Genomic DNA, 27,546 nt, shown 5'->3' with positions numbered 1-27,546 from the left:
AGCTGTTTCGTGCCTCTGGAGGCTCCAGGAGCATCACCCAACCGGTCCCAGCTTCATTTCGGAAGCACACGAGAGCTATACAAAGTGTTGCTTTGGGTTTCCAGAAATAGCAGAGAATGATCAGAATGGCCAATTTTAAACCAATTAGAGGTAATTTCTTCAGTTGCTGCCTTCTGGCATGAGTCACACGTGGCAAAAGGGAGACCAGGGCATGTCACCTTGTGTCTGCCCCGCTGTCTGCAGCACGGAGCCGCCGGGGATCCGAGAATTGCTGGGAATTGCTGACAGCCTCCCGGCACCCGAGCAAAGTGCTGATGTGAGCCGCAGCCGGGCTCTGGCGCTCGCCTGTGACGAGGGAAATGCTTCTCGCTGCGAGGCTTTGGTTTAAATTAGAAACGAATGGGACGGATCCCAGAGGCAAACTGAAATGCTGACAAGTGCCCAGTTTGCCTTCCTGAGCCCCGCTGCACTGTGGCTGCCCCGGAGGCTCCGGCGGGGATGTGGGACTGGTGCGTGCTTCCCACGTCAGCAAATTACTTACAGTCATAGAATTAGAGACTGCTTTGGGTTGGAAGGGGCCTTAAAGCTCACCCAGTTCCAAGCCCTGCCCTGGGTAGGGACACCTTCCACTAGAGCAGGTTTCCACTGATGGAAAGGAGAGATTTGCTCATGCCACAGACCTCTGATAACAGAGCACGTTTGGGCAGGAAGGGAAAAGAGCTTTTAGTGAGTGCAGGGAGATGGAGGTGGCAGGGGGAGCGCTTGGCTCCCTGCAGGGAGAGGAAGGACAAGAAGAGGCTTGTGTCAAAGAAGCAAGTATTTTATTGTGTAAAACCCAAGCAGACATCTGAAGGCAGGCTCCCATTCACCCCCCCGCAGCCCCTGCAGCCCAGTGGCAGGTGCCCAGACATCCCAACCAGCTGTGAAAGCACGCACGGACCTGCCTTCAGACATCTATGGAATTATTAAAGCTCCAGAGCGTAGGGGGTGTCACACCAAGACCCAAATGCATCCTTCTGCTGATTTCGGAGCAGTGCTACACGGGATGAGGCCTCCTGGGTTACAAAGGAGGGGGTTTGGTGTTCTTCCAGCTCTAGAGCAGGTTTATCCCATGTTATCAGGCACCTATGGCAGCCGCTGGGCTTCAATGACAGCACCAACTCCTGAGTCAAAGAACTGCAGGAGAACAAGAAAGTCCCTTGTCCCCTCGGCTGGCCCTGAGCAAAGCGGAGGTGATGGGGAAGGGGGAAGGAGCAGAAAGAAACCGTCTCTAAACCCCAAGAGTCTCAGTCTGTGAAAGCATCCCATGGTTTCCAGGGAGCCACCTTCAGTCTCTGTGTAAGTGACGAGTTTCCTAGCAGGGGCTCTTGCACAGGAGCAGGGAAGCAGTTTGCAGGGTCACAGCTCCTTGCTCAGTGCAGCTCCGAGGCCGTTGCTGCAGCGTCTTGAAACCGAGTCTGGAGCAATGGGGACGTTTCATTATGCAAATTGTGCTCCCTGGAAAGAAATGTTTCATTAACACGTGCGCCCGTCTTGTGTTGCCTTAGTCAATTTGGGCACAGCTTGACACCCAGCGAGTTAGGCTAAAGGCAATGGGTTTACAAAATGTTTCCCTAATCTATTTTAAACACTTAATTACACTTGTGGCGCATTCATTAGGGACTTCGCTTTCAAACCTGCATCGCAGTAATAAGCCCCAATTCTTGCAGTGTCAGTTGCAAATACAGGGGTTGGATCCAAGGCCTGGACAAGGCAGTTTCTAACTGGGGGAAGCCCTTCTGAACCATGGGGGTGACCTCCAGCACCCAGCCAAAGCCAATTTCACATTAACCAAACAAGCATGGGCATTGGGATGGGAGTCTGGGAGGACCTGTCTGCCTGCTGGCACGGTAGTACCCAGGGGGGACGCTATTTTTGGGGAGCCCAGTGGACTCGGACCCCGTGGTGTGACCAGCTCTGGGGTTACCTTAGTCTTTTCCCAGGTACTTCCTCATGATGCTGTTGACATCATCCTCCTTCCCTTCTGCCTCGGCCCGGCGGCTTGCCGCGCTGCTCTGGGTGCTGGCTTTGCTGCTGCATCCCTCTCCATCCCCTCTCTGCGGCTGCGGCCGGCGCTTGATGCTGTCGGCGCTCCGGGAGGATTGGTGGGAGCCAGAGGATGAGGAGGAGTCAGAGACGTTCCCAGGGTCCTCCTGCAGGGCCGGGCTGCGCTTGGTGGCTCCCTTCCCCTCGGAGGATGCTGAGGTGCCCGCTATGGCCTCATCCTCGAAGCGCACAGTGAGGGGCCGGTGTCCATCCCTTCTGTCCCTCCCGGGCTTGGCCAGGCTGCTGGTGGAGCGGGACTTGCGAATGGCAGGGAGGAAGTCGTCGAAGTCGACGTTGGTTCTGCGCTCGTAGTTGAGGGTGGGGATCCTCCAGGTGAAGGGGTCGCTCCCCTTCCCCTCGCCCAGCCTGTCACTGGAGGGAGAGCCCGTTCCCACCTCCACATCCTCCAGCGACGGCTCCAAGTAGCTCCTCCAGGAGCTCGGCCGCAGCGTTCCCAGCACCTCCATCCCCGCCGCCGGAGAGCCGGGCCGGCGGCCGGACCCATCCAGGCTCTGCAGGAGGGAGTCGTAGGAGCCGAACTTGGATGCTCTTTTCAGCCCCGGCGAGCGCGCCGGCTCCGAGGCCATGCTCCGCAGGCTGCAGGAGCGCACGAGGCCAGCGCCTGCTCCTTCGCCTTCTTCCCCCGGCTCGTTCCCATCCAGCTTCCCCATGGAACCATCCATTGCTGCAGGGAAAGCCCTGCAGCGCCGCAGGGCCACGGCACCCACGGTGCGGTAAATGGGCAGGGGAGAGGTGTCACCCAGCGCCGGCTGCCCCGGCTCCCGCTCCGCTCCCCGCTGCCGCCGCAGCTCCTCCACGTACTCGGAGAGGGCGGCCGAGGAGCTGGGCACCGGCGCTGCCCCTGGGGAGAGCCCCCCCTTCCTCCTCCTCCTCGGCACCATGGGAGACAGCGGGCTGAGGAACCTCCCGTCCGGGGCAGGGGACCCCCCCCGCCGCAGCACCGATGGGGACGTCTCTCCCATCCTGTCCCCAGGCTTCCTGAGGCTCCCCAGCTGCTCCTCATCCGCTGCAGGTTTTCCATATTCCCGTCTCCTCGCCCCGAGCAGGGGGCTCGCCACCCTCCCTGCATCCGCAGCATCCACCGGCATGGCAGAGCTCCGGGAAGAAGCCGGCCGGCTCGGTGCGGGTTCCTTGGTGTCTCTGCTCAGCCTAAACAAGAGATATTGGCATTAGTTTAAGCCATGGGATTTCCAATGTCATTCAGCAAGGACAGGGCTGCGCAGAGAAAAGCCGCTCCTGGCATGGCAGCCCCAGGATGAACTCCCACTGCTGCATCAAGCATTGGGCAATGCCCAAAGATTTTATCTTAAATAACTCCAGGTCAGCCAAGCTGGCGCGGTCGAGCTCAGCTCTGCCAAACGCATACCTCAAACGTCCTTTTTCCTTGACAGATTGCAGCAAGATGTGGGATTTATTTCAGTTCTGCCAAAGCCAAAGATTATTCACTAAAACTTCATGAAAGCAGTTCAAGGAGCACCCTCAATGCACCCCGATGGCACTGCAGGGCATCTTTCACCCAGGCTGCTGGCACTGTGGGGTGCAGGAGCCAGGTAACACCTGGGCAGGGGCTGCCCCTTGAACTGGGACTGATGGAAGTGAGGTATGGGGATGGGACCTCACCGGCAAACAAGGGCTAGTGCAGGAACCCTGTGAGCTCACCAAAGGCCACAGGGGTCACCATCACAGCAGGACACTGTCCCCAAAGCATGGGAAGGGGAAAGAGAAAGGGAAAAGGAAAAGGGGAAAAGGGAAAGGATAAAAAGATAAAAGGAAAGGGAAAGAATAAAGTGAAAAGGAAAGAGAAAGGGAAAGGAAAAGCGAAAGGGAATCCTCTTGCTGGCCCTGCAGGATTATCCCCACTCACTGATACCCTGGCATTGCTCAGCCCAGGGGGACTGGGAACCGGCTGCTGGGATATGAGTTTGCCTGAGAAAGCAGGGAGGAGGGAAAACGCAGAGTAAAGCATCAGGATCCAAATATAAACACATCTGTGAGAGGCCAGCAGGCTTCGAGGTGTGGGAGCAGTGGTCAAGTTCTACATCGCAGTAATGAAGCATCCTGCCCCGGGAATGCTGGCGTTGCCATGGGAACGGGGTGAGAGCGGATAATCCAGCCACTGCCGGACCTGCTCGGCCCAGCCTCTGCTGACCCGTGAAATAATTTACATGCCGAGATGGGCTGAGCACAGATCCCACGGCTGGGAGAAGGGAGTGAGTGCAGCAGGGATGGGGAATGGAGCAGCCTCAGCTCCCCGGCACCAGCTGGCACAGCCAGCACGGCGGTGCCCACCTTGCTCTGGTGCTCCTGTGCCCACAGCGCATAAAACCAGTCCAAAATCTGGGATTATTCACTGCAAAATGAATTAACCAGAGATTCCACCTCCCTGGAACCCAGCGAGCTCCAGGCCTACCCCGGGAAGCATCGCAGCTGATTAATAGTGGGAGACGTCTCGATAATGCTGGTTCTTAGGATCCTAAATCGCATCTTACCCAAATAGCTGGTGTAATCCTTCCTGGGCAATTTGCACAGCAATGGCTCTGAACACTCTCTGTGTTTACAAATAATACTGTGAGCTGCCTGCTGCACGGCCAGCTTTCATAAATTAAACAGCCAGCTCTCCTATTTGCCTTTGGTTGTTAGGACTGAGATAAAAGTGAGCTGGAGAGGTGAGAAACACTAATGGACTGTGAACGTGGAGCGCTCAGACGCTGCTATTTATTGTCCTGTTCAGCATGATGAACAGTTACTATTTTTATGAAAACCTTTAGAGCCTGAAATAGGAGAAAAGCTGCAAACATGGGATTGTTCCTACAGCTCCCATGGGTCTTATGCGTCTGACAATGCAGCCCCCAGGGTCCACACAGGGACCTCTTGGAGCATCTCCTGCCCGTGCTCTCCATGCCCTGGTGCTCAGCAGAAGAGCTGGAGCCCAAAACCACCCTTGTCTCTCCCCACAGTTCCTATTAGCTGCATTCATTAAGCAAAACCCGCTATGGAAAGGGCCAATTCCCCCCCAAGGAAGCCGCGTCTCTGCGATCACAGCTCATCGGTCCATGGTTGGTGCATGTGGTGCCGGCACTGGTGGGTCGGTGCCAAGGTCATGGTGTGTTAGCTCGGAGCAGCATCAGCTGCCTGGTGAGAGCATGCAGCTCTGATTGGATTTTAAATGAAAATGCAAATCCTCCCTGGGGTTTAGATGAGCAGCAAAAGGCACCGTGTGATGGGGAAACGCTGCAGGGATTTCACTGCTTTTGATGCTTCTCCTCTTGCCTTCCAGCATCTAAAGAGCTCGGGTCCTTCCAGCAAAACCTGTTGTTACTTCTCCTTCTAGGAAGCCAAAACCTGCTTCTATAGACCCTCCAATGGTGGCTCCAAGCTGCAGCCCACCCCGGCGTCAGCCCTGCCACAGGCACACCGAAATCACACCTTCATTTCTGTATAAGGAGCCTGAGGACCACAAAGTAGTTTCTCCCATCAACAGGTTTCTGATGGAACAAGCCCAGAGGATGGAACTGGTGCTGCCGCATCCCAACAGGCTGCTGTCCCCTATCACCAGTCAAGCTGTGACACTGGGACTGCACCCTACACCACTGTACCAGTACCTTGTCCAAAGAAAACCCACCCCAAAACCATGGCTGATCTTCTCTTGGCCATCCTCCAGCCTATTCACAAGGCAGGGCACAACGTGAGATGGTCCCATCCCATCCCACAGCATCCGAGCTGACTCGGAAGGCATCTGTAAGCCAAACGGAGTTCCGCAATATGCCATTCACACCAAAGCAAATGACATACAACAATAATTAGTGCAGATTACATAGCAATTAACATGATTACAATTATGCTAGTTGAAATAATTTATACAATAAAATCCACACATGCGATGCAACACATGACCAGGGATGGAAGTCTGGCTCGGATGCTTTTCCTGGGAGCTCATAAATAAAGCTGAGACAACTCCATTTCAGGGAGAGAGACTGGCCTCATTTCTGTCAGAGGAGGATTCTCTTGTCACGCTGTCATCTACACAAGTACTCCCAGTTTCCCTGTATCAGAACCTGCCTTTGACACCATCCTGTTCAAAAATAGATGTGTTGGATCCCCACCAACCTTGGGCCCTGGGGTCCTCAGTTTGTGAGCTCAAGAAGGGGAAGGATGCTGGGATGATGCTGCGGGATGCAGGAGCCGAGAGGCAGGGCCCTGTGCTGCAGGTCCGCTCCCTGCCTGCGCCTCAAGGTCAGCCCCTCTGTTGCAGTGCAACCTCAGCCTGCCTGGTGAGAGGCAGAGAAAATGCATGAAGTTTTGCATTGGCTTCCTAATAAATAATAAAAGAGAGAGTTTGTTCCAGCTCTGCAATGTGTTGTATTTTGGAGGCTTAGCCCTGCTGGCCAGCGCCTTGTACACACATTTAAATAGCAGAGAGTCAAAGGAAACATTAATCAAATCTCTCATTCCTGTAAGTCACACTGATGATAACAGCCTGCTATGCTTTCCTCTAGCTCCTGGCAGCTGTTTGTTCAGCAAATACCCCATATGTAGTGCTGGGAAGATTCATTTTTCATTTCTGGGTGCTTGTGTAAGACAAAGGAATCTTAATAAGGAAGAGCTTGTTTCCCTGGTCTCATTTTTATTACTTTACCCGTCTCCCTGTCTGTTTGTTTGCATTTCATGCAGCCTCCTCTCCAATATTTCCATCTTAGATTAGCTGAAGCCAAACACAGCCACCACACCAGCATCTGCAAGTCGCCTCTTCATCACCCCCAGGACAGAGACAGATTGCCACCAGGCTTCCAGGTCTAGGTACACATTACCTCTCACAGTGGCCATGGCCAGCCCAGCCTATATAGAATCACAGAATCCCAGCCTGGTCTGGATTGGAAGGGATCTTAAAGCTCATCGAGTTCCAACCTCTGCCATGGGCTGGGACACCTTCCACTAGAGCACAGGGACCTCACAGCCCACCCCGGAACCCATCAGTAGAGCAATTCCTAAGTACTGCCTGGGAGTCTTTGGTCCAGCTGCGCAGCCCCATCCCTGGCAGTGTTCAAGGCCAGGTCAGACAGGGCTTGAAGCAGCCTGGTAGTACTTAGGGATTGCTTTACTGATGGGTGCTGGGGTGGGCTGTGAGGTCCCAGAGAGCTCTCAGGGCTCCCACCCATCACTTCCCAGCAGGTCCCTGCCTGTCTGCTCTTAATCTCTGCTCTGTATCTGCAATGGACACTGACAATTCCAGCTCCTCCAGCACAGCCCAGGTGTCTGCTCCCAGGGGAATTGCTCCTCAGTCAGTTCTGGCACCAGCTATTTAACTGTCCAAATGGTGGATGTGGTGGGGACAGTTCACACCAGCACCAGAGCAGGGAGCTTGATACCAGTGTCTGCAGTGCAATGGCAATCTGCAGCCCCCCAGACTATCAGCTTGGAGCATCTATCTACAGACCTGCACGTGAGCAGGACGCTAGTGAGCTGTGCCAAGCGTCAGTTCAGCCCCTGCCCTGGTGCTGGAGGAATGGGGGAAAAGATGGGAAAATAGTAACCTATGTCCCAATACACCATCCCTGTGCATCACGGGACAAACACAACGAACCAGCTTCCCTGTGCCCCTGCAGTGCTGGGGATGGCTGTAAAACCAGGGTTTGTCTGCAGGCTGGAGGGTGCCTGGAGCTCCACCGGGGCCGAGCTGAGGCAGTTTGGCCATAGGAGTGCCTGGGCCACTCTCCAGCTCCCTCGCAGCCCATTAGCATTACAGTCAGAAATTAACATATTTTATATTAGAACTGTATAAATGCAGCCTGTTTCCTCAGCAGCGAAAGGCAAGCATATGGCACACACACCCTCAAATAGGCTGCCTCGCCTCTTTAAGTTATCCCTAGGGAATACATCAAGGGATATTATACTGCTCGAAGCCTGGTTTTGATGTAGCGACTTTCATCTGGTGTTTCACTGATCCTGGCGTGGCAGCGACTACCTTCCTTGATTTGGGGTTTTGACCTTAAATACCACAGGACCCTCCCTTCTGCGCATCCCAAAAGGAGAAGAGGTGAAGCACCCGCATCCTTGAGCCAGTCTGCAGCATCCCCTCATGAACCACAGGCATGGCAGTGGTTGTGGCGGGTGCCCTGTGCGGTGCAGCCCAGTGCGGGCTTTGGGTCCCTTACCTGGGGCTCTGGGTGCTGCGGCTGCCGATGGACTGTGCCGAAATGCTCCCGGCCACGCTGCCACCCGCAGGGGAGGACCAGCCCGTGGATGAACCCGGCCAGGACTTGATGCTCTCTGCGGGCTCCAGGCCAAGTGTGGACCCAATGCTGGAGCAGGCGTCCCTGTGGGGAGAGGAGGGGCCCCATGAGCTCTGCAAGTGCAGGCAGGAAGCACCAGGAAGGGTCCTGCAGCATGTGAGAAGAGCACAGAGTGGGAACTCCTTCACGGCTGCAGCAATGGCAGCTGCAGCTGCTGGGCTCTACCCTGTGGCACCGGCACAGATGGGGTAAACCGAACGTTTCCAGCTAACCTGGCCCTTGTGGCTGCCACTGATGTTTCCTCCGTGCTTTTATAAGCACCCTGCCTGTAGACTGTAGGCAGGAAAACCCCACTGCTGCCTGCAGTGCCTGGGACCGGAGCAGCAGTGACAGAGCCAGTGAGACCCTGGGAACCCCATTGTGCCCTATGCACTCCTGGGCTCCCCTGCCCACCCACCCGGAGCCCCCAGACCAGCTGCAGTGGGTGAAATCCATTAAGATCTCAGTTTTCCTTCAAAGCCATAAATCAGCCCCATAGTCCCCCAAGTGCAGACTGGAGCAGTGAGAGCATCCCGTTGGTTTATCAGAGCTCAAAGGGAAAGTGAGGGTGTTGATGGGCACTGGGACATGAAACAAGCACATCCAGAACCCCATCCAGCCCTGCCCTCAGCTTGGGGCCCACAACCCAGCACACAACCAGGCACAGGCTCCTGCCCTTCACTCACGTCTCTCTTCTGGAGCAAAGGGACTCCTGCGTTGTCTGCACACTGCAAGGGACAAGAGCAGAGTCAGCTCCAGCACTCACAGGGCCTCCCCAGAGCCACTGAGCCTGATGAGATGGAAACCTCCCCAGCCTAACAATGCCAGCGCTCGAGAGCAGGGTTTTGCCTGCGCCAGCAACGCTGCATGGCTGAAGACCTCCCCCTGCTCCCCACACTGCAGGCTGCAAAGGGCCCCCCGTGCATGCACCCCCGCACAGCAATCACTGCTGCGGCAGTGTCTGCACTCAGAACACCTCTGGGATGCCCGGCTGGAGGAGGGCAGGCAGCAAAACCCCGGGGGTCCCTGCAGGCAGCCCCTCAACCCCCCTGTTAGCAAGCTGGCTGGGCTGGAAATCACTTCCTTTGATGGAGGGTGAATCCCTGAGCTCGTGGTTCCTCTCTCACCCCGCCCTGGCTTAAGGAGCGCATAAAGAATCCCTGCTCAAGTGATGAGCACATCTCTGCTATCTTTCTAAAATACATTTATTTGTTTTGTATCTCTGTGTCTATTTCCCTTTAGCAATGAGGCAGAGGGGAAACTGAGAGGTGTGGAAATAATACCTGGAAGAATGGCTGGAATTCCCCCCTCCTCTTTTTTTCCTAGTAAAATCCTCTACCCATTCTGTGCTGCTTCACCAGCTCCTCCAGCCCCCAGCTCCTGCAGCTGATCAAAGTGCAAGATCATCAATAAACCCAGCACTGGGGATGTGCTGATGCACAGCAGCATGCTGTGTGAGCGACTGGAGCCTGCTCTGCAAATGGGGGTACTCCCACTCCTTCCGCTGACTTTAAGCTGGGCCAGGCAGCATGTTTTTAAGGGTGATGCTTTTTCATGAAACCTTCCATTAACACCAAGTTCCTTGCTCATAAACACATGCTGCTGCAGCACAAACACGCGAGGATGCAGCTACAGCCGCCCCAGCATCGCCTCTGCGTGGTGCAGCATCCTTCTGCAGCACAGCACACCCGAGCCTGCCCCACAGCCCCCCACAGCTCCCTGTGCTCCTCTCCTCACCTCTCAGCATCGCTGTCGTCGCTGGACCGCCGCTCCTCCAGGGCCGCCTGCAGATGTGCGATGCGGCGGATGGCAGTGCCCAGGTCAGCCTGCAGGGCCTGCCGCACCGCTGCCAGCTCCGCCAGCTGCTGCTCCTGCATGGGTGGCACCATGTTAGTGCTGGTACCCTGATACAGCACCATGGCACTGCTGGTACCCTGATACAGCACCATGGTACCGCTGGTACCTTGATACAGCACCATGGTACCGCTGGTACCCTGATACAGCACCATGGCACCGCTGGTACCCTGATACAGCACCATGGCACCGCTGGTACCCTGATACAGCACCATGGCACTGCTGGTACCCTGATACAACACCACGTTAGTGCTGGTACCCTGATACAGCACCATGTTAGTGCTGGTACCCTGATACAGCACCACGGTACTGCTGGTACCTGATACAGCACCACAGCACTGCTGGTACCCTGATACAGCACCATGTTAGTGCTGGTACCTTGATACAGCACCACGGCACTGCTGGTACCCTGATACAGCACCACGGCACTGCTGGTACCCTGGTACAGCACCACGGCACTGCTGGTACCCTGGTACAGCACCACGGCACTGCTGGTACCCTGATACAACACCATGTTAGTGCTGGTACGCTGATACAGCACCATGTTAGCGCTGGTACCTTGATACAGCACCATGGCACTGCTGGTACCTGACACAGCACCATGGTACTGCTGGTACCCTGATACAGCACCATGGCACTGCTGGTACCTGACACAGCACCATGGTACTGCTGGTACCCTGATACAGCACCATGTTAGTGCTGGTACCCTGATACAGCACCATGGCACTGCTGGTACCCGACACAGCACCATGGTACTGCTGGTACCCTGATACAGCACCATGGCACTGCTGGTACCCTGATACAGCACCATGGCACTGCTGATACCCTGATACAGCACCACGGTACTGCTGGTACCCTGATACAGCACCACAGTACTGCTGGTACCTGACACAGCACCCCAAATCCTGGAGCAGGCCAGTGAGGGGTCTGTGAAAGCTCTCCCTGCACTAGGGCTCCCTGTGCCCTGCCAGGGCTTCCAACCTGCCCCTGCACCCTGCTGTGCCTGCAGCAGCTTGTAAATGCACACTGCTTTCACAAGAGGAGCAACCAAAGCTGAACCCTTCCATGATCAAGCAACACCCCACACAATGGGGAAAGGCTCAGGGACGAGCCAAAAGCCACAGGCAGAGGGCAAGAACACGAGGAGCCATCAGCAATTACTGAGGAAACTGAACTGAACGCCGGGGAGGGGAGGGTGACCTCGGCTTCAGGCGCACGGCTGCACCAGGGCATCCGGGATGTACAAACAGCCTTCCCAGAGATAATTAGCAGTGATGCCTTCCTGAGGCAGGCAGAGCAGTGAAGGGGAAGCAAATACATGGCTCAGGCAACAAAGAGCATAAAACCTGGGTGAGTAATGAAATCATCTTTGAAGAGAGCAACAGGATTGAGCTGGCTTCGGCTCCACATCAGTTCCTGCAGCTGGGGATGCCCAGTGCTGCGGTGGTGAGTGGATAGGGACTGAGCACAGCATCACATCCATGGAGCGACATGGGTAAATTAAACTTTAACACTAATGCACTAAATAAGTAACTAGCTCTGGTATTAAACATTAACCCGCTGTGTGAGAGCACCACATCCCTGCCAGGTATGGAGCAAGCACAGACCGCAGGGATGCTCCCAAGCCCTTCAGGGCTGCTCCCCGCTCACACATCTCACATTCCTGCTTGGAAACAAAGCCCTTTCCAGAAACACCAGAGCTGCTAAGAAAAACCAGAGACTCCATTCATAATTTAAACTACAAGGAGAAAGAGCTGAACAAACAGCACAACCCACACAGCCCATGGAGCCAGCATCGCTCGCGGCACACCGGGAATGCTGACCCGGCACTGCCAGCTCCTTTCTCGGTGCCGTTTCCAGAGCATCACACGGCACAGGGAGACGGGGCTGCACATTCACCGTGATTGGAGCTGCCAGCTGTAAAATTGCCATCTCGGCGGTGACAAGGTGAGAGATGATTTGCAGTGCAGGCTGTGACAGGCCGTGGCGCCGGGGCCGGCAGCCTGTCAGGGTAAATAATGGGAGCCCTGGAATCAGCAGGCACACGGGCCCGTGGGGAGGAGCATTCCAGTTCATGGAAACACGCAAAGGAACAGCCCGCTTTGGGCTGTGCAGCATCAGCTGGGTCTGCAAACACACTGGTACTGGTAAAAACCAGAACACTGTCAAAAGCCATTGGAAACTCCCAGCCCTTTGCTTCCCTCCTGGCTTGGGCAAATGCAGGGGGTGGAAAGGACCTGCTTCATCATGGAAACTGCTCCAAGGCACGTGGAGATGCTCCCCACACTGGGTCTGACCCTGCAAACAGGCTTGGGAGGAGGGACACGGTGAAAGGGTGAAGAGAGGCGAAGAGAGCCCCGAGCTCCGGTTGGTTTTGTGTCTGTATAATGCAGGACCAGGCAGTAAACCAGCCACCAGGTACAGAGCTCAACCCTTCAAACAGGCTGATAAGAGCCTCTACTGAACCCGTTCCTCAGCTCCAGGACACTGCGCAAATTAAGTGTAGTTCAGTGGCTGCATTTAATTCCTTTCTTCCCTTCTGCTGTCATTAACCTGGCAGTGAGTGATGGGGAGGACACAGCAGTGTGCTGCCCTCCTGCACCCTGACCCTGCTTCCCCTGGATACAGCTGGAAGAGCAGCAAACAGCACGTCCAGAGCCTGGGGGGGAGTCCCCCCCCCAGCCCTGCTGCATCACAGCCATGGGCACAGCAAAAGAAGCAGGACCACCGAGGGGATGATGCTGCTGAGCCAGGGCTCCAGCTCAGCTCCCCGCCATGGTCCATGGCACCCACACTGCATGGCAGGGGCTGCCCAGGGCACCAGGGCAGTTTGGAGGCTGCACGGCACTGCAGGTAACCTTGGTGTCCCCTGCCCACAAGCCACCCAAGCGACGATATCAATGGAAGCCTGGAAATGCCAGTTTCTTAATGGGAGTTGATACAGCTCAAGCACAGCGATGCCACCAAACCAGACTCCTTCTAGCAGAGGTACATCATCCCATGTACCCGGGCCGGCTGGATACAGAGGGAGGCACCAGCCTCCTTCAGAGGCTGACCCGGGATCGGTCCCTGCCAGACTTGCATGAGCCTGCTCAGAAAGGGAATTTCAGCTCTTGGGGCACTGCTGTAAAGTGAACTCTGGTGATACAAATCTGCAGCAAGAAGATGGGGGAAAGAGAAGTGATACTGCTCGATTTCTGTGCCCTGCCTTTCAGTATGGGCTCCAGAGGATGCTGCAGCCAGAGAGGAAGAGGAGAAGGAGGAGGAGGGCAGAGCCAGAGCTTGGCCAGAGGCAGAGCAAGGGGAAATGCTCTGAGTAAATGTGCTGCTCAGCATTTTGGGCTCAAATCAGTGCAAAAGAGAAAGGCTCGTGTGTACGGAGCCACAGAGCAGCCACGTCCATCATGCTGTGCTCATGGTGGCAGTGCTGTGGTGGGGAGCAGGCTGCAAACCCCACATCCCTCCTGTCTCAATGCTCCATCCCAGCTCTCGTGCACAGATACTTTATGTTTGACTCTGCACCATACAATTGTCTAAAGGAAGACAATAATTATGTCAATGTAATTACATCTCAAATGCAAAAAAAAACCAACCCTATCTTTATAATACAAACTGACAAGAATTGTTGCAGCATCAGGCACTGTTATCCCAGGAGCTACCAGACATCTTTGACACCCGTTTCAATCTAAATGTAAATGCCAGAAGCATTTCCCTGTTAATACAGTAACTGGTCTGAGCATGTGCATCCTCACTCAGGATGAACTGCCCAGCATGGCTGGCTTTTTGTTTCCTCTGAGCAGAAAAGGGAGGGGGAAAGGGGGCAGGGACACCTTCTCAACCCTCTTTGTCTCAAGAGCTTCTTTTTCAACTGATTTTGCCTCAGGAACCTACGAAAATCAGTTAAAAAGCGCTGAAGCAAAGCAGCAGTGAGACAACCTGGGGGGCTGTGAAGGATGCCAGGGCAGGCACCGCAGAGCAGCCGCCTTTTATTGCTGTTTGCAGCTCCGCTGTCACAACACAACCCCAACAGCTCCCCTCCACCTCGAGTGAAGTGGGATCTAATTAGTCCCGCTTGGATTGCGCCTCTTGGAGTCACTGCAGTGCACCTGCACCCTTCATCAATCGTCATTACGTTTAATTAAGCAATTAACTGCCGGCTTCTCGGGAAGTTTGACGTGACAAAATCCAGGCGCTGAGGCGGGGCGAGCGGCAGAGCCGGTAACGGGTGCGGGCAGCCAAAGTGCTCATGGTCCCCTAAAGACCCCAGTGCTGTAGTGGCAAAGGGATCACACCCCGGGAATCACGCCCTGCCCCACTGGCAATTAGCACGTCTGCGGCTCCCCCATCACCTCCGAGGACCGGCTCCTTTGATGCTCGTCGTCGTTCCGCTTTGTCAAAGCCATTAGATCGTAAAGAGCAGCCCAGGAAGAGCCGGGAGGGGGCGGCTGGGCCGAGGGATGCGGAGACATCAGAGGGCTCGGCTGGGAGCCTGCTGGGAGCTGCGGGTTTGCCCGGCTGGGAGCGCGGCATTCCCGGCGGGAGGCACAAACAGCTCCCGCTTCGCTTCTCAAGTTCATTGAAAGCGCCGGAAAAGCCTTTAAAGCTTGTAAATGAAAACCAAAATGAGATGAGAGCGCTGAGGCTGTGATGTGCTGCAGCACGCTGGGTGCGAGGCGGTAACGGGGCTGCTCTACAAAGGGGGTTTGCCAGCATAAAAACCAGGGAAAAAAAAGGGTTATTTACACTGTGGTTCCCACCTTCGCGAGGAAAACCAAAAGTGTGGAAAAAAACTTCACACCTGCACTTGAGTTTGCGGTGAAAAAAAGTTAATTATTGCACTGATGAACCTCCCAGCTTCCGTAAAGAAAGAGGGGTTTAGCACAGTGCCCACCAAGCCCCTGTGGTGCACAGCGGGGCCCCGGGGGGGTGCAGGGTGGCTGGAGGGGATGCAATGAGTCTGACCCCCTCTCCAGCATGAGACTGAAACTGGGACTTCATCCCAGCAGGATCAGCCCCTGCTTTTCCATGGGCATCCCAACACAAGGTGGGAAGCACCCGACTCTCCAGGGCAGGAGGGACCCCGGGGCTCCTGCTGCTGCTGAGCTCCATCCCACAGCTCCCAGCCCAACACCAGGCAGCCGCTTGATTCCTCCCATGAAACCCGAGCTCTTCAGGCAGTTCAGCCATGAGCAGCGCAGCTGCAGGTCCCCTCTTACAGAAACATGAGCTTCTTTGAAGCTTTTTGGTTATTTCTTGGCACCTGCTGGAAGAATTAGTGTCTAAAATGTGGAATGCGTCCATCCTGGCTTGTTAGCAGCTCACATCTCCCCGCTCTGCTGCAGCAAACCCACGGGTAAGGAGAAGGATGCTCTGCCAGAAGCTCTGCAGAAACAGCCCTGTAAAGGCAAGGTCGAGGACAGGGTCCTCATGGCATTCCTGTTCCTGTCCAGGGTTTTTAGTGGTGGCTCTGGACACCAGAAGGAGCTGAGCTGAGGCATCTTGCAAACAGCCTTGCTCCCCTGGTGCTCATGATGGACCATCTACCCCTCTCCAGCATCACAGAATGGTTTGGGTTGAAGGGACCTTAAAGCTCATCCAGTTCCAGCCCCTGCCACGGGCAGGGACACCTTTCACTAGAGCAGCTTGCTCCAAGCCCCATCCAACCTGGCTCCTGAGCATCCAATCATCTCCTGAGCACCGACACCAGGAGCCATGCTCAGCACCCAGCACCATCCTGTCCTCAAACAGCCTCAAGAGGGAATTCCCAGCCAGTGGCTGGTCCCAGCTCATCACCCTCCACACCCCTGCCCCATGCCTGCTCCCAGCCCCTGCTCCATCCTTCCCTGCGCTGCAGTGGGCAGCTTCACCAGGAGATGCTTCTATCAGCACAGGCACAAGCTGATGCACATTCACAGAGAGCAGAGACCGGGGCTTGCTTTGAGGCTGCCCAGGACTGACTCCAACTTGGAAATCCATCTCCTGCTTCTGGCTGTGACTCAGCCTCTGCCCAGGCGCCTGGGTCTGGCCTGGCAGGCTCTGGGTGTCAGCACAGCAGCAGGGGACCGAGGAGCTGCTATTGCAGGCTGGGATCCAGAGCTTACTGGAAGAGCAGCTACAGCTCCACAGAGGAAACCCAGGACATGCAACCAGAGCAAAGACAGAGACAGGCAGGGCCAAGCCCTACCCTCGCCGATAGGAAACTTTCCTCCCTTGCTGCGATGGCACCGGGCTTGCAAAGTGCTCAAAACCCATGCTCACAAAAGTCATAAAGCAGAGCAGAGCCGAGCCATGTGCCTGGCCCTGCCTCATGCTGGATCTCCCTGCTGCCTGCGAATGGCAGGAGGCTGCTGCCCCGCTGCCCAAAGCTGGGTTGAAATGAGGGAGGGATGAAGACAGCTGCCCTGAGCCTGGCTGAAGGTGCAGGGATGGTGGGGCTGGGCTGTGCAGTGCCACCAGCACTGATGAACACGAGCAGTGGGAACACAACACCTCATACACAGCACCAGCTCCTGGGAACCCAGGGAACGCGACGGCATTTCCAACCCAATCTGTACAATGACTTTGTCCCTCCAATGCCTCTCTTAAAGCCTGACAGTGAGTGACAGCTCCACAATGTCATCGCTGTGTATTTAAATGAATTAAAAACCCTGTTAGGTGCAGACCATGACTTAAGTAATGTTAAGTGAATAATTCATGCAGAATTTATAATGGATGGGGGATTTGTCAGGAGCAGAGATGGAAGTGGCTTTCTATTAACTATTGATGTTCTCTGCCAGCCTCTCGACAAGCCGGGCTGGGCTCTGCCATCACAGCTCTCCCAAGATGTTTTATTTAAGCACTGTTAAGAGCACACACAGTCTGTGGAATTGCTGTGCTCCTGGGAATGCTGAGGCACCCCTGGCTCCCGTGGTGGGCTCATGGAGCATCCACCACAAACAGCCATGGGGATAAACCTGGGGTGTGATGGGTCTGGCTCCCTCTTCCTGCAGCAGATCCCAGATAACCCCAAATGTCTGGGTGTCTGGATAAGCCCAGACCCCTCTGTGTTTGCTTATGAGTTTGTCTGTTTATGAGGGTTTTGTGTCTTATTCCAGGGAGGTGCCTCTAAAATCCCTTTCAGGCTTCTTTGCAAACATCATTTGTGAGAACAGAAGCGTGTGAAGGAGACCCGTGTCTTGCTCCACCCGCCATTCACATCCCCACAGGAAGCATTCCAAAAGCTTCTAAAAATACCTGCACAAACACAAAAATGCAGTTGAAAGAAGCCACCCGTATCCTAACAAACAGCGCATCCGTGTTCCAAAACATCCCATTCCAACAAAGCTGCAATAAGCACACACTTATCACAGCAGCTGAAGCTGTGTGCGGTGGTACCCACAGGGAGAGCAGCAGGATGCAGCCCCGGGGTGGGATGCTGCGGCCCTGCATCGGCACATCTCCTGGCTCTGCAGAGCATCAATGCCTGCACGGCTCCCACCCAGCGAGGAGCTTTGTCTCGTGCCCAGGAGGGTGACCGGCAGCCGGAGCTGCATGTGAGCACTTGAGGATTCAGGCTGGCAGAGCGAGGACAAAGCCTGTTCGTGGCACAGCACGCGGGGGATGTGGAATCGTTCACACTAAAGCACCATTCCCGTCAGAAAGGCCGGCGGCATCGGGTGAAATAAATGCTGAAATCTCCTTGATTGTTAAATTAAAGATTATTGATAAAATAACTGCTTCTAATGTGGCTCTGCTGCCAGCAGAAATGCAATGTCTTTCAATTACTGCTTGGAAGCACGGCTCCCCTTTTGTTTACTGGGAACAACCAACAGGAAAAGAGATGCTGGCAAAGGACTGCAAAATGAAGGTGAATCTATTTCTGCTGTACTCCAGATCCAGTTGGGGCTTTGTGTGTGCAGAGCAGGTTCGCTGCCTGTTGGCACCCTCAGATGAACCACTGTGCCCCCAGGGGTTGCTTGGCAAAGCCAGGAGCACCGCAAGGAGCCTGGAACACCATGAGGAGCCCAACAGATGCACTGTACGACAGGCTTGGGCACACTGGGGGCTGGCAGGAGGGCATTTCCCCCATGCCAGGGAACTTGCAGCACCACTGCCGTAGTGCCCAACATAAGGAAAAGCAGCACAGGGAGGTGCAGGAATGACCTGAGCAACTCCTCAGCATTTCTTGGAGCAGAGCAACCAAAGAAATCTCCTTCCTGGACCAACACACAGAGCAGAGGGACTGCGGCCGCTGCCAGCCCAGCCATAGAGAGGTGAATCAGGGAGTCACAGATTGGTTTGTGTTGGAAGGGACCTTAAAGCTCCTCCAGCCCCAGCCGCTGCCACGGGCAGGGACCCCTTCCACTGGAGCAGCTTGCTCCAAGCCCCTGTGTCCAACCTGGCCTTGAGCACTGCCAGGGATGGGGCAGCCACAGCTTCTCTGGGCACCCTGTGCCAGCGCCTCAGCACCCTCACAGGGAAGAGCTTCTGCCTCAGAGCTCATCTCAGTCTCCCCTGGGGCAGGTTCAAGCTGCTGGCACCGCAGCACTCCCTTACCAGCTCCACGCGCCGGCGGCTGGACTCCAGCTCCCTCTGCACCAGCTCGTCCATGTCAGCCTTCATCTCCTCCATCCTCCTCTGGTAGTACCTGGTGTTCTCCTTCTCCCGTGCCTCTGACTCCGCCGCCTTCTCCAGCTCCTCACCCATCTTTATGATGCTGTCTCGCAAGCGCAGCACCAGCACCTGGGGAGAAGAGTGTGAAGTGAAGCCGGGGAGGTGGAGGTGAGGAGTTAGCAAGCGATGGTGCAGACCCCAGTGACCCCGGGGTGCCTGCAGATGTGCTGATCCATGGGGGCAGTGAGGTATTGAAACTGAGCCTGACATCCTGTCACCTGGACGGCACCAGAGCCTGTTGGAGGGGTGCTGTGATGGTCGTGCTGAGCAGTCAGCCCCATGCTCCATACCCAGAGGCAGGGACTGTCTATTCTTCCGGGTGCTTATAGCCCTGGTCCCACTGTTGGCTTTCAGTAGATGCCACAGTGAAGCATGTAGATAATGGCAGGGGCAGGAGCTCTATGGGCTGTCCAAAAGCACAGCAGAGCTGGCCAAAGACCCAACCTCTCCCTCCCTAAGTGCCTTTTCCCAAAGGCGAGGTGGCAGCACCCCCGCCCCGGAGCTCCGCATCCCCTCCGGCAGCAGTGAGGAGGTGGTACCTCGAAGCGCTTCATCTGCACGGCCTGGAAGTCCAGCTGGCTCTCCAGGTCCCGGATCCGGGCTTCCTGCCGGCTGACGATGGAGCGCTCGGCCGGGCACTGCTCCATGCGCGCTGCTCTCGCCTGCGCTGCCTGCAGCTAGGGGCAGGGGCAGCATCAGCACCTCCTGCCCTGACCCGCTCCCTCCCCACATCCCCACCCGTCCCTCGCATCCACGCCGGGGTCCTCATGGCCCCTGAGCTGACTGATGGGCATTGTGAAAAGCATCGCCTTGGGCTTCCTGAAGGATTCCTCCTGCTGGTACCTACAGTAAAGGCAGGACGGGAACGTGTGGTTTTGAGTGAAGAGTGTGCTGGTGCTGGCCACACAGCACGTGTCTGGGGCTCTTTTGATTTCCTCTTCTCACAAACTCTTTGAGAACAGGAGGCTTAATACTGTGCAATTTACTCCTATGAGGAAATCTGCCTGGGCCAAGCTGTTCCTTCAGAGCTTACACTGAGCTCTCCAAAGCAAACTGCCCCTTAGCGATGCTGCTAAAAACTTGGTTCAGATTCTGTATTTGACCTAAACCTACAGGGATTTGTTCTCTTTTATCTGGCCTATCTCTAAAGCACCACCCGCTCTGCGGCAGAGGGAGTGAGTCCTGCTCGATGCTGGGCGGCTTAACCCGCTCCAGCAAAGAACTGAAGTTAATGGGATTATTCATGTTTAAAATGGAATCCACTCCGGGAGGGTCGGTGCAGCCACCAGCACCCATCCCGGGGTCAGCCCCATCCCGGAGTCCGCCCCATCCCATGGGACCAGCAGCTCGGGAAGGGAAGGGAAGGGGGAGAAGCCTTGCCAGGAAAAGCTTTCTCCAGCCCCAGGCCATTGCTGGCAGAGCCCTGCAGTGGCTCTGGCCCCGTCCTGCCCGTGGGCCACGCTGTTCTCAAGGGCACTCACAGCACGGCAGGAAGAGAAGAACCTGACTCTATTAGAACCATAGAATCACGCTTGGTTTGGGTTGGAAGAGGTCTTAAAGCTCCTCCAGCTCCAACCCCTGCCCCGGGCAGGGACCCCTTCCCCTGGAGCAGCTTGCTCCAAGCCCCTGTGTCCAACCTGGCCTTGAGCACTGCCAGGGATGGGGCAGCCACAGCTTCTCTGGGCACCCTGTGCCAGTGCCTCAGCACCCTCACAGGGAAGAGCTTCTGCCTCAGAGCTCATCTCAGTCTCCCCTCTGGCAGGTTAAAGCCATTCCCCTTGTGGCTTTGTACCCCTGGGTAGAGACTTGGTCTGATGTCAGACAAGAGCACAGCATCTGCGCTGGGCACAGGCACCAGAGGACACCGGGTGGCTCTCGCTCCTCAGCTCTGGGTGTTACAGAGGAGGCTTTACCTTCTCCTGAAGGCTCTGCTTTTCCTTCTTCACATCCTCCACCTGCGTCTGCAGCTCCCGGATCTGAACAATATCTGCTGCCGACTGCGGGAGGAGGAAGCGCAGCAGTGGGTCAGAGGTGGGGGTTTGGAGCACAGGACCCACAGCACAGGGAGCTCGGGGCTGAAGGCTGGCTCCTGCCTGCACCTCCTACCACCCAAAGAGCCCCTCCTGCACTGGGCTGGAGGAGCTTCACTGTCCTGACTCAGTGCAGCTTCCCCGTGTTGGACAGATGGGGACAGAAATCACATTGTCCAGGTCATTTCTGTCCTCAGGGTCCTTTCAGGTGCAGGCTCCTGGCTCTGTACAATTCACTGACTGTGAATTGTCGGCCTCACCATCCTCCCCCTGCTCCTCTGGGAGCCTTGGGGTCCCTCAGGGTACAATCCTTTGGGAGAGCCTGCCTTAGCCGGGATATTGCCCGGAAAGCCCCAGGCTGGCTGTCAGCACTTTCTGAGCTCTGCATGAGACATCAATAAAGAAAGAATAGAAAAGGATCCAGAGGAGAAGCTATAGGATTGTGTAGGATTGTACACTGAAACTGAAGACACCCCTAGAAAGAAGAATCAAAGCTATGGGTGGGAGGAGCTGGAGCCATGACCCATCCCTTCCTCTCATCACAGCACAGCTGTGCTCCAATGGGAGCTGCCCCCAGCCAGGCTGTGAGTTTTCCAGGCACCCTCCCAAGGACTGCGATGCTGTCCCAGCTCCTACCTGGGCAATCAGAGCCTTGTGCTTCGCCATGAGCTCGTTCAGGTCCTCCTGGTCCATATCGATGCGCTTCAGGAGGTCGGCTCTCTCATGCTGCAGCTGGTTGAGCTGCTCATCCACCTGCGGGAGGATCCATGGGGCCACTTCAGCATCCCACTAGTGCACCCCAGCACTGCGCAGACCATGGGATGCTCTGGGATACACCGGCCTCCAACCCTGTGCTTTACCAGGAGAGGCAAAGGGCGCCCTGTGCCTTTGCACCCTTGTAGTCATTGCATCCACCCATTAAACCACCCTGGGGCTGTTGGTGGGTGGGTGATTTAATAAATCATGGAATGGTTTGGGATGGACCCTAAAGCTCCTCCAGTTCCAACCCCTGCCACGGGCAGGGACACCTTCCTCCAGAGCAGCTTGCTCCAGGCCCCTGTGTCCAACCTGGTCTCACCCCAACACCCTGCCTGGTGGTTTAATAAACCTGCATCTCCATGCACACACCAGGGCCTTGCTTCTGCTCAGGGTCTCCAGCTCCATGTGCAAGCTCTCCAGCTGCTGCGCCGCTGCCTGCTGGGTCCTCTGGGCCTCTGCGCACCTCGCTTCGCTCTCTTCCAACTGGGAGAGATCGGGAGAGAAAGCAGTGAAAGGAGCAGAATGCACGCTCAGATCCCCGCATTCCCCTTACCTCCCGGCTTCTTTGCTCTTCGCCCCCAGCGCATCTCCCCTGCTATTGCACCTCTCGCTGCCGCGGCCCAGGGAGAGCCGGGATCATTAATTTGCAAAATTATGGGAATTACGTGTAATTCCTGATTAGAGCAATTCATGGTTCCGAGCTCGCAAATGGGCTTTTCACGTGGCATAAATCGCATTTGCAAATACACACGAAATCCCCCATTTAGAAATGCTAATTCTGCTCCCGGTTTTTATAGCTCAGCCGTTAAGACTTACAATGGTCTTAAATGGGCTGCGAAACATCTGGGAGATGCAGCAGCATCCCCCAAGCGCACAGTGCCGGGACGGAGGCGGCTGTACCTGAACAGCCAGTTCCTTCTCTCTCGGTACCCTTTCTTTCTCTTCCTTACCATAAAGAAGCCTAAACCCCTCCGCTCGCTGCTCATTTCCCACACCCGGTCCCGGTTTCCCTGCAGAGGATGCAGAGCTCCCAAGGGAATGGGATCGCTGCACACCACAGCTCCCAGCAAACCAAAGGCTCCCAAGAAGGAGAGTTGGAGCCTTTTAGGCTATTTTCTCCGGGTTTACTTGTGGATTTTAACTCCCGCCCTTTAAAACCAGGGGGGATTATGAAGCACCACAACAGGAGCAATCCTCGGCTCATCTCCCTCGATTGTTTGGGGTGATTGAGACCTACTCGAAGTTGAGCGGGTAGTTTGCTTCCTCAGTGCCCAATCTGCAGGGGAAATGGAAGTCCCTTAAAGTCAATGGCTCTTTTTATACTCCTGGCAGGGCACCTCTTCCGTCTCCATCCCCGGGCCTCAGCGATAGCCTTTCCTGCACTGCATCCCCTTCTCACTATCTTTAACCTCTTCGGTGAGAAAATCTCCACCTCCTGGGACCACCACCTCCATCCCTGAGCCCTTCGGTCACCCCTGCATGACCCAAGGAACAGATGGGAAGAAATAAACCCCAACATCTTCGTGTCTCCAGCTTTGAGCCTGCCAGAAGCTACTCACTGTGGGAAAGACAAAGCTCTGGCACGGCGGCATTTGGCACTTTGAATGCTACAGAAAGGCTGTGCCGTGCCCAGACTCAGCCTGTGCTGATGGTCGGGTCTATTCATACACCTGCAGAGCCATGTGCTGTGCTCCCCTTCCTTCCAGGCGCTGAGAAATAGCCCTTGGGTTTGCATAAGGCTCAGGCATGACCAAAATGAACCAAGTGATGGCTGCTGGGAGGTGTTAAAGGTGCCAAGCACACCGACTGCTGGTGTTGTGGCCAAGGGCTTTTCCACCGGCCCAGCGCCAGGCTCCTCCAGGATCAACCCCATCCACACCAACCATGGCATTTCCCTTGCCACGATCACACTGAAACTCCAGATCCAAGAGAAACACATCCCAGCAGCTCTCATTAAATCCCAGCCTCCATTTCACTTCGTGTAATGGAATTTTCCCACTTGGGAGGAATAAACTGAAATCCCCTCCCCTCCCAAAATGCATAATGTATGAACTTCAGAACAACAGGAGTTTGTGCTGCACCATCTGTTAAATACCTGCGTAAAATGGATGCTTCAGCCTTATTAAGAAACAATGCTACACTCGCAGCCATATGGATTTTGATTAACGGGAATGTAGCATTTCAGCAAAGCCCTTGCTCCTGGGGAGGTTTGTGGGCTGGTGCGAGGATGCATGGGCTTTTGAGAGAGTCGTCATGAATGCCATTAGGAATGGGCTCGATTTAAAGGACGCAATAAAGAATCCTGCGGCATTTTAACGCAGGCAGAGCCTCGGTGCCGGTGGTGCAGTAAAATGTCAGCATCCCCAACATTTGGGCTCTCTGCTCTCTTCCAAAACAGGAGGCAGCCGGGCAGAGGCTGGGAGGGAGCTGGCATGGGCCATAAGGCACCACAGGAAGAGAAAGCGCTGATGTCCCGCAGGAGCCTGCCTGGCTGCAGGGACCAGGATGCTCAGAGAACAAGGCAGTATTCCCACAACAAGGTGGGGCTGGATACCAAGGGTATGGCCATGCTCCAGCAATGCAATCACTGCCTGGTCCCTCAGATCAGCCTGTGGAAGGGTCCCTCAGCTCCAGCCCACTGCTGTGAGCTCCATCACTGAGCGTAGGGCACTGCCCCATGGGTGGGGAGGAGCAAAGCAGGGGCTGTGCATCACCTCCAGCCCCAAAGCAGGATTCAGGAAGTACTGAGGGGTTCGCTGCTAAGTGCAGCACTGCGCCATTAGCTCAATAATGTTCAAGAGAGAGCACAGCAGTGCCAGAAATGGCCATTCCCACTGCCCATGCCCAGCCCAGCCACGCCATCCCCTGCCCTGGCTGGCTGGGTCAGTAGCACAGGCATGGGCATAGATGTGAGCATGGGCATGGACACTGCACCAGGCCGAGCTCACCTTCCCCTTCTCCCTCAGCACAGGTGGGAACAGCTGCTGCTCACAGATGTTATTTATGCAGAACTATTACCCCAATTACATATGTGTGTTGTTGGAATTGCTCAGGCTTCCCCATTAGTTTGTTTCCAGGGGAAATGTACAGTACAGGTTAATTACTGGGTGGGTTGGAAGGACTGGCACTGTTCACTCAGTCCCGGCATAATGGGATGCACATGCAGGGCCAGCCTGTGGATGGACAGCCCCATGCCACTCCTGTCCCATGGGACCCTGAGCTCGCCCCAGGGCTGAGGCCATCCCTGGCGTGGGGGGCAAAGTGTGGCACAGGGCTGTGAACCTGGGCTGTCTGCACTTAAACTACAGCAAATCCACGGCAATCCCTGCTCCTGCTTCACAGCATCCCTATGGCAACGCCTCCCGAACGAGGCACCGCTCCTTATTACACAAACAGAAAACACTCAACAGAAGGTAATTAATAGGGATGCGGGGAAAAAGAAGGAGGCAAAAAGATACTTAACCACTGTTGGCTTCATGACAGAGAAGTGCTCCTCACAAGGAGGCCCTCACCAGTGCAAGAGGCACTTCTCACCGTGGCCTGGCGCAGCGCGGGGTCCCCTCACCACCCTCAAACCCAGGAGATGCGGGAATGCCTCTCGCAGGGTCCCACTGAGAGGTGATGCTCCAGGGCAGGGGATGCGGGCAGCACCCACCTGCCTGCGCAGCCGCTCCACGTCCTGGGCGCTGGCGCTGGGCTCTGCGGGCGCTGCCACCAGCAGCTGCACGTCAGCGAGCAGAGCCCGTGTCCGGCGCAGGTCCCGCCGCAGCCGCTTCTCCACATCGAAGTCCCGGTGGCCGATCTGGGGAGGGAGAAAGGGTTGTCCTGAGCGCTGCTGCCCCATCCCACCCCGCAGCCTCCGCTGGACCTGGCCAGCCATTGCCGAGGTGTCCCCACACAGTCTGAGAACAGGGAAACACGTTGGTAATGCTGAGGATGATGCGAGAAGGTAGCAAATATCCATGTGCAGATATTACCATTTTCCATCTATCAAACCATGGAACCCCAGCCTGGTTTGGGTTGAAGGGACCTCAAAGCCCATTCAGCTCCAAGCCCTGCCACGGGCAGGGACCCCTTCCACTGCAGCAGCTTGCTCCAAGCCCCTGTGTCCAACCTGGCCTTGAACACTGCCAGGGATGGGGCAGCCACAGCTTCTCTGGGCACCCTGTGCCAGCGCCTCAGCACCCTCACAGGGAAGAGCTTCTGCCTCAGAGCTCATCTAAATCCCCCCACTTCCATCTTTAATTTGATTCTTTAAATCCTAGTTAATCTTTTAATTAATAGTATTTATTTTACTTAATTAAATTATCAATGTCATTATTAAAATGATTTAATAGTTGGTGAAAGGGAGAAAATAAACTTTGTAAACACTAAAACTAACAGATTCCACCAAAATACCACATTTTTCCCTACCAGAAAGCTGTTCTTCTGAAAGCATTTCCCCTAGTGTCCATCAGCAACGTGCCAGCCCTGTGACCACCCATGGGATCAATGAACAGCCTGGCCATGAGATCAGGAGCACCCTCTCCTCTTACCACCGAGCATGTCACCCCCATGATGCAAGGAGCAGGGCCAGAGAGGGGCAGTGTCCAGTGTCTGCACTGAGAGCTGGCACAGGGAAGTCATGGTGTGAAAGCAAAAACAGCCAGAAAACCCTCTCTGCTCCTCTGGGGAAAACAGAGCCCAGGGCAAGGGAAAGCCAGCACAAGGGGGAAAGGGAAGAAAACACCAAATGCCAGCGAGGAGAGCTCCAATAGGAGTTATTTACACACCTCTACTGCAAAGCATCTGGAGCCCCCAGCAGCTGCAGAGGGATGTATCTGATGCTGCTGCTCTTGCTGCAGCACCACTGCTGGGTGATCGGGATGCTCACCCCGGGCATGTGGTGTCCCCACGTTACTCTGACGCCTTTTAAAGAAGGGAAGTGGGAAGCACCTTGGAAAAAAACCCTTTCCACTCCCCACTGGAGCTGAGAGCAACCATGGTTACGAGGATGAGAGAATGAGAGACAGCAAATAAACAGGGACGTGGTTTCAGTGCTGGATTTCAGGCCAATTGAGGTACAAGAGCTTCTCCATCGAGCCTGTTTGCCACATCTCTTGTTTCAAAGCTCTTCTCCCATTTTCTGTTCAGTGGCTAAAATTCATCGTGCGGCTCTGACACCGTAACCCTGTTCTGGTGCTGGAGCCAGAGACCATCCCAGTTCCATCTCCTTAATTAGTTTGCTGAGTTTCTTTCCTCTGTTCTAATAAACTGCTCTGAAGCACAGCATCCTCTGCAAATCACACAGCGTTTACAGCAAGCCTACAGCGCAGCAGGCTGCTGCTATCCCTGCCATCCCTATGGATGGGCTCAGCATCATTTCCCTGTAGCTCAGGGTCTACCCTGATGGATTTTGTGTCATCAATGGCAGCTGCCACCACCTCCCACCATTGCAGCCTGGTGCTTTTTAGGTTAAAAAGCTGGGATTTCATTCAATAACTGCTCACAAGCACTGTGGCAATTCCCTAGCTGCACCGTTCCATCCCTTTCTCCCCTGCCATGTCCACTGCGCTCAGTGGGGCCAGTCTTGGTGAGGAGAAGGTGTCTTTCCTCAAGAGCCACTCCTCATCCATCTTAGTTCTCCTCCACTGAGCAGGAGGGACGTGCTGGACTGAGAGGCACTTGTAATCATAGCCTGCTTTTATACAGCGAGATTTATACTGACAGCCCCCACAACATTTTATAAGCCAGGAGCAGGGCCGATGTTATGGATAAGCCTCATCGGACCATTTTGTGTCTATGTGAAATATGCCCAGCATTCCAGCGCTCCCGGAGTCATCCCTTGTGATGAACACATGCAAGTGCCAGGGTTGGTGAGCTGGTGAAACCCAGCT

General features: G+C 55.4%; 1 protein-coding gene across 2 annotated transcripts in view; it reads right to left on the bottom strand.

Moving 5' to 3' along the window:
• Positions 1–799: 799 nt before the first annotated feature.
• MYO18B (myosin XVIIIB) overlaps positions 800–27,546 on the bottom strand; it is a 60,947-nt gene continuing 34,200 nt past the window's right edge. For both annotated transcript variants that reach the window (XM_062615668.1, XM_062615674.1), the window contains 11 exons: positions 25,326–25,472; positions 22,040–22,153; positions 21,548–21,664; positions 20,795–20,878; positions 19,421–19,558; positions 18,765–18,950; positions 10,113–10,246; positions 9,062–9,103; positions 8,259–8,420; positions 1,967–3,255; positions 800–1,497 (listed from right to left, as the gene is read on the bottom strand). In XM_062615668.1, coding sequence (XP_062471652.1) covers positions 1,968–3,255; positions 8,259–8,420; positions 9,062–9,103; positions 10,113–10,246; positions 18,765–18,950; positions 19,421–19,558; positions 20,795–20,878; positions 21,548–21,664; positions 22,040–22,153; positions 25,326–25,472 — 2,412 coding nt within the window. In that variant the 3' untranslated portion in view covers positions 800–1,497; position 1,967. The remainder of the gene's footprint in view (positions 1,498–1,966; positions 3,256–8,258; positions 8,421–9,061; positions 9,104–10,112; positions 10,247–18,764; positions 18,951–19,420; positions 19,559–20,794; positions 20,879–21,547; positions 21,665–22,039; positions 22,154–25,325; positions 25,473–27,546) is intronic.

The sequence above is a fragment of the Pezoporus occidentalis genome, unplaced genomic scaffold, assembly GCF_034315485.1.
Source record: "Pezoporus occidentalis ecotype Australia unplaced genomic scaffold, CSIRO_AGI_Poc_V1 ctg102, whole genome shotgun sequence".
NCBI lineage: Eukaryota > Metazoa > Chordata > Aves > Psittaciformes > Psittacidae > Pezoporus > Pezoporus occidentalis.
Note: the sequence above shows the minus strand (reverse complement) of the source record. Positions and strands in the feature narration are given on the sequence as shown.